This window comes from Neltuma alba, unplaced genomic scaffold (genome assembly GCF_004799145.2).
Source record: "Neltuma alba isolate B1F8T4 unplaced genomic scaffold, ASM479914v2 tig00012615_pilon, whole genome shotgun sequence".
NCBI lineage: Eukaryota > Viridiplantae > Streptophyta > Magnoliopsida > Fabales > Fabaceae > Neltuma > Neltuma alba.
In genome coordinates this window covers 362989-369877 of record NW_021637057.1, presented here as the reverse complement: position 1 = coordinate 369877, position 6889 = coordinate 362989, and the positions used below count along the sequence as shown (strand labels likewise).

General features: G+C 34.5%; 1 protein-coding gene across 1 annotated transcript; it reads right to left on the bottom strand.

The window, feature by feature from the left end:
- Window positions 1-1616: 1616 nt before the first annotated feature.
- LOC114729238 (protein MANNAN SYNTHESIS-RELATED 1) lies at window positions 1617-6137 on the bottom strand. Its single transcript, XM_028916225.1, has 6 exons — window positions 5809-6137; window positions 4130-4259; window positions 3944-4014; window positions 3315-3400; window positions 2399-2978; window positions 1617-2254 (listed from the first exon to the last, which is right to left on the bottom strand). Exons 1-6 carry the CDS (start codon window positions 5905-5907, stop codon window positions 1976-1978), a joined length of 1245 nt encoding a protein of 414 aa, XP_028772058.1. The 5' UTR covers window positions 5908-6137; the 3' UTR covers window positions 1617-1975.
- Window positions 6138-6889: the final 752 nt, after the last annotated feature.

The following is a 6889-nucleotide window of genomic DNA, read 5'->3' as shown; positions in this document are numbered from 1 at the left end:
TGGCTCATTTTCATGCCTCTTCATTGAGGCATATACCAATTTGACTTTTAATCATGAATCAATACTTAAATTTTCATTAAAAAGGTGTTCATATTTTGTCTCTAACAGTGTCTTAAATAAAATTGCTTTGAATAAAAAGATACATGTTCCTAGCGAAAGAAATATAATGTGTGGTGTGTTTACCTTCATTTTTTCCCGTTTATTTTCTAGGTTAAAGAGTCCATTTCAATTTCTCAATTTTTAGATCCTTTGTTGCGTGGAGTCTGAAATTAACTGCAATAACAATTATAAATACTTTGCCTTATTAATGTATTTATATTTTTTCCCAATTTTTAATTTAGTACCTTTTGTTTTTCCTTGACTGGGTCTTTTAGCTTTACTCTTTTAGCACCAAGTTCTCGTAAATTATATATATAAATCTCTTGATTAAATCTAATGTTTATATAAACATTAGACTACTAAACTGCTTTTTAGCATTGACTCTTGGAAATAATAAAAATACACAAATAGTAAAATGTCTGTTTCATTGTATGACTTCTGTTTGGCATAAACTCGCCATTTTCCCCCCACTAAGCTAATATAACTAGAATTTCACAACTTGGAATTAGCGTTTGTAATGACATGGGATATTTTGGAGTTAAATAATAATTCAATGGCCAAACGAAATCTTAAAAGTAGAAGGAAGCTTGTGTAATGTAACTTTTTATTCTAAGGAACACACACACACACACATCAATTTTCAAGTTCGAAGTCTCTGTAACAACAACCCCCCCCCCAAAAAAAAAAAAAAAACGCCTTCTCTTCACGCACACAGTATCCGGCTTCCTCCTGCAAGATAGTTTAGAGCTACAAAAGATCAGAGTCTCCATTTACCATCTTTTTGTCACTTTCACCTTTCGTTTTTATGGTATGAGAGCTCCATTCTATCCGTCAATTAAAGCTAACAACACTTCACCAACCTCCACCACTCCTAGTTACCTTCAATCGTTCAATGATTCAATTCTCTTTAATTTTGGGTAACAATAACTATTTGCAATGGTGGCAGCAAGAACTAGCGGCCACCAAAGGACATAAACTGCAAGATTTCATCACAAGAGTACTCATGGCCTCGTCTTGGATAAAATGAATATGATTTAATAGGGATGGGAAGCTCCAAATTCATGGTACGGCATAAGCTGGATCTATTGATCCATTTTAGATATAACTAAACACATTTTCCTGTTTATCGCCCAGAATCTAAAGAATAAGTTTAACTATTAACAGCCTATAGATAGCATAAATTGTTATATATTTTACTCCCTCCCGTCCTAAATGTAGAAGGATTTACTTTGACCCTAAAATATAATTTGTACCTCAAATTTATAATTCTTCTCCAAACTATCCTATTGGTTGCACAATACTAACTATGATTTTTATTATTGGGGATAATTTTCATACAAATAATGGAACGAGATATTTTAAGAAAACCGATACATATTATTTACAAATAACTGATTTAACTAATTTTCTATAAATTAGTTATCCAACTCTTACCTTTGGAACAAGAAGAAGTATCATATATCAAAACTAAAATTGGCCCTAAACGCAGCTAGAATTGGAATAGTTTCTTTTGAATATTTGGTAAATGATATGAACTCTTTCTAATGGTTCCTCCATGTTTTGCAATTAATAAAACATCTTTGACCACAAGAGAGTAATAAAGATGACATGTGCAAACACCATACCAACTAACAAAAAATGCATCTCACCAGTTTCACCAACTGTGAATAATCATACGAGGCAACAATACTTTTACAAACTGCATATGATGGACGGAAATTCCTGTGTACATACCAAATACCAGTTACTTCTTTCGAATGAACCCTTCCTTCCCCCCTTCACATCCTTTTACTGTGAACTCTCACAAACTTGAATAGGCAAAACCATATTTGAGGCTTCAGAACACTTTCCAACACCTTTTTTTTTTTTTGACATTTTAACAGTAACAAGAGTATGCGAAGTGGTTTTTCTTGTAGACATAAGGGGAGATGAAGTCGGTTGCAGAAAACGAAAAATCTGAAATGACTGCTGGAAGAAATATCTGGGTTTTGCCAGAACCAATTCTCCTTCCAGCCACATTAGCATAGAACAGACCTGGGACTGCTGGAACAAAAACATCGCTCTTAGTACTAATGTAAAAGTCAATCACTTTCTCAAATTCATAACCTTCAGAATCCAAGTACTTTGACCTCTTCTCTTCGGGCATAATGTCATCCTACATTTAAAAATCCTCAAAAGATTTCAGAATCTCCCTTTGACTGCTCCAATGGATATGGTTTAGACAAAAATGTGTGCGCACTTGTGCGTGTGTACATGTGTGTGTGAGAGAGATGAAACAGGCAGAAAAAAAAGGACTCACCTTTGTTTGAGTTTTAGGGAACAGATTTTTCAGAGAATCTAGGCTGCTATCCCACCTTGACCCAGTCACATATACTGTGGTATCCTTGTCAAAACCAATCTTCCTTAAAAATACTCCAATTTCTTGTGCATTGAAACAGCTTTTCTCTTGTTTATTGTCACTTCCTTCACAACCCTTCCCATCCAACATGTCAACCCTCAAGTCCACGGCTATAAACCGACCATCTGAATTCTGGCTCAAGGTTCTTAGTCTTTCAACCATTGACTCAATCAATTCATGTATTTCTGGTCGCAACTCCAAACTTCCAAACATCGCTAAGCATGCAACAGAATCACTATCGCCTTTTTTGCCTCCCTTTCGCATGTTTATTGAAGGGAAGTTAGTTGCAAGTCTGATATTCCCTTTGGATCTGTAAATTGGCTCAACACGGGCAGCTATGTAGTCTTCTGTGACGCGATTAGGGACCTTCACAGCAGCAATATTCTGCGAAGATATGTAATCAGGAAGATCCTTTACCACTCTCACAACTCCTTCCATGCTTTTCATGAATGCGTCAACGTCATAAATTTCCTCAAAGTTCCTGTACATATCAATAACATTAGTTAGTAACAAGCACTTGTCCTAACTAAAAGTAGAATAAAGAAGCCAAACATAAATTAGTATGGGTGAAGATGAAAAATAAGTTCCAATAGACCTGCATATAGAGACCGGGAAAAGAAACTAAGAGTTCAAAAGTAAAATCTTGTCAGCATAATCAGCACAAATAGCTCACACCTAATGGTTTAATGAGCTATTTGGAAACCAAGCAGTGGTATTACATTTTAAAGAGAACTATTATAGATAGAGAATTAAATAAGGTGAAGAATTTTTCTTTCAAAAACAAAAAATCCCTTTCAGTAGGAAGTTTATCACAAACCTCTTGTCACCAGGTTGGGTTCCTCTAATGTCAGGGAGCACAAGCTTCGCCCCAAGATATCTAGCAACAACCACTGCGTCTGCAATCTGAATACCACTAGAAAATTAGAGAGTAAAGGGAATTTATTTTATCTTATTTTATTTTATTTTTTTTGGGAGAGATGGTGTTTGTAACAAAAAAGTTTTTGGACTGAGCACGCTGGGATAAAGGACAATGAACAAGAAGTAAAGAAAAAATTCTTATTCAAAACCAAATCAAATAAAATGACAAAAAGGAGATTTTTCACTTTGCTTCCCTTCCACTTTATCCTCCTCCATGTGAACATATTAGATAATATATGAGTCAAGAGGCGAATGAAATAACCACTTGAACTTTATCCACCGATTCATGAAAAGATAACTTGGTTGAGCAATTAGACTATAATACAATCAGTAATATACATAGCAAAAATTACACTTAATGGGGAGACCAGAATTCATTAGAAGAAAGCTTGAGATTTTTATTTTAAAATTTCTGGGTGAGAAAAGGAGACTTCGGTTAATTTTGCCGAGGTTTCAAAAATAGAACATAAATGCAGCTCATACAGAAGCATTTCGCATCAAGTTGGCCAGAATGGCTGAATCGGATACCTGAGAAATGTGGTATTCAGGGCCATTAGTCAATGAAAAGATAACAAACCCCTTGGTCTGTTCCACATCATCTGCCAGATAAGAAAAATGTGAATTAATAAGGAAAAACTGATTGAGCATATGCAATTGATTTTAATATGTTTAATATGCCTCTTACTCATTGGAAGCCATAAAATCAAATCTTACCTGCATAAGGCTTTAGCCAGCATGGTTTTAGCTTGTCCGCTTCTCCTTTCCACGGTGCTGCCCTCTTTCTTAAGTAGTTATCAAGCTTTGCGCTCACAAAGTTAGCACCCTCTGCTCCTGGAAGTGCGTCCTTGTAAAGCAAAAGGTAAAACAAGGACAGTGAAGTAGATTAATCGTAACTGTAACTTAATGATCATTATCTGTCTGTGTTATATGGGATTAAGGATTAGAAGTAATTAAGAGTAAATAGGGAAATAGTATCTAGGGAATGAACTTCATAACCCTATTAGTATAAATAGAGGCCTAGCGAACTTGTGGCTTGGTGGTGAAAGTTCTTTTCTCTCACCTCTCAAATCCGAGTTTGAACCGGCAGCCTCCCACACACAAATATAGAGGAAGGATATGTAGAAGTTAATACAAACGAGTATTAGTGAAATTCTGTTTTCTTGTAGCTTTTCATGAATCATTTTGTATACTTGAAAAAGTTGTGACATAAAAATGCAGAGAAAAGAACTTGAAAATATTAAAATAAACTTCTTTATTTATTTATTTTAAATTTTTTGAGAGACAGGATGGGGGGAGAGACGGACAATGTGATCGAATGAAATTAATTATAGATTTAAGTTTCAAAGATAATTCAATAGAGAAAGTACGAGCCGCATAAATTAAGTTTACTAAATCCGTCCAGATTCTTAATTATGCTATTAGGGCTCATTTGGTAGATGCCATAGAGAATGGACAATAGAATAAAAATAATTTTCAGGATGAAAAGTGAACCTTATGTTCTTACATCTACCCCCCCCCCCCCTCACAATCCTCTGTAAAAAAAATTTTGACTCCTCGCGACTTTCCTTCTACATCTGACACTAAATATAGATATTACAATACAGTGACAGAATAGGAGTCCTATTTCACAAGCCAAACTGAACCTTAGAGTTTAGTGATCCTTTTCTATGAGCAGGAACACTGCCGCAACTTCCAATCTTAGCAACAAACTGAAAGTGTGCTACACTAAGCCTTAACTTCTTATGTTGAAGCTTCAGGATTTGCTGACTTCATGTAATATTGCGAGATTCATAATAAGTTATCAAAATTCAAACAAGTAAATGGCTGGTATCCGAGTAGAGTTTTTAGCATTGCTGGCATGAATACTTACCATTGTTTTGTTAAACATAAAATATCCCGCTCAATATTCAATAATTGTCTCCTAGTCAGTAAACTAAAGGATCTATCATCTCTACGAGCTACTTTCTCTATGTGCACATAATGGGTTTCACCCTTCAATGCCCCTTTAGTTTTCCTGCATTCTCATCTCCGCAATTCAGAAGACTACTTGACAGCTGTTTGTTTCATCGTAATTTTGAAGCATACGAACCCATCTGAATCACTTGGTCTCCATTTCAAACATGAAATAATGCATAATTTGACATTGTTACATACTAAATTTAACCAGATAACACCAAATCTAAGGTGGGGAACAAAATGAAGCCGAACGAGTAGCTCAATTAGTTGAATCCAGCTAGTGAAATCAAAACACATCTATATCTGAGTTCGCGAGAGAGAGAAGGAAGGAGGTAAAGATAACAACATTGAAAGCCAGACGAAAGAGAAACAGTAAAGGAAGGTAAGCTGAAAGAAATTTGTGCAATGGAAGATGAAAATGAGTGAGACAATCTTACTTCAGCGTCAAAATGATCTCTCTTGATCATATTTGCAAGCATCACGAACATGGCGAGGGTGAGTACAGCAGCCACCACTTGCTTCAAATCTACTCCCATGGCTTCAGCTTCTTCTGATACCCCTCACTCTCCCAATCCCTCAATTCCTCACTTTTGAACAGAAATGTGAAAAGAAAGAGAACAATTCAAGAACACTCAAGAAACCTTTCTCTTTTATCTCTTTTTCATTTTTTGTTTCCTTTTTGTGTTTTTTGGCGAAAAGCAGAGGGACCCTAAACTTCTAAGCAGAAAAAAATCTGACCTTTCAGCAGAATTAGGAGACCCAGAAAGCTTTTCAGAGCGGAATATGAGAAACGCATGGCGGCGAAATTCACGAGTGTTAAGTAGAAATCCAAGCTCAATTTTCTCACAACAATGTAACATCACCGACAATTTTCCCGCAAAATTGATGTGCTGCCTAAGATATAATGTTAATTTTAATTATACATTAACATAAAATAAATACATAAAAATGTCTCTTTTTCATGTAAAAAAAAAGTCTCTTCATATCGAGTTCACATTTTATCATTATTCATCCAATTATTATACTTTTTTCTTTTCACATTTATTGGTCTTCAAATGCACCAAACCATTTCTTTTTATCAAAATAAAAAATTAGGCTAGGATAATTGATATTCATATATTTATGCATTAAGAGAGAATAGACTATATAAAGTATATTATTTATTTGATATTTTTGGACTGATATTTATTTGATTTAAGTAATTGAAGAGTCGCATTCAAAAAAAATTAAAAAAAAAACAAAAGAAAACAAATAGAAAATGTTATTAAGTGTGCATGTTAGGGAATAGATAGAGTAACCTATAGTAGTTATAAGTCCATTTCAAATGGAACATTTTGACTAATGAAACTTGGAGGATAATGATTGGCTAATTACCAACTAATCCGCCTAAAACATTGGCTTTTAATTTTGATTTACTCGATTAACTTTGGATTATATAATTGCAAAAAAAAAAAACTTTTTTAATTATGAAAGAATCCAAAAGCAGGGAAAAAAAAACAAAAGAATGTTCATTTTTAT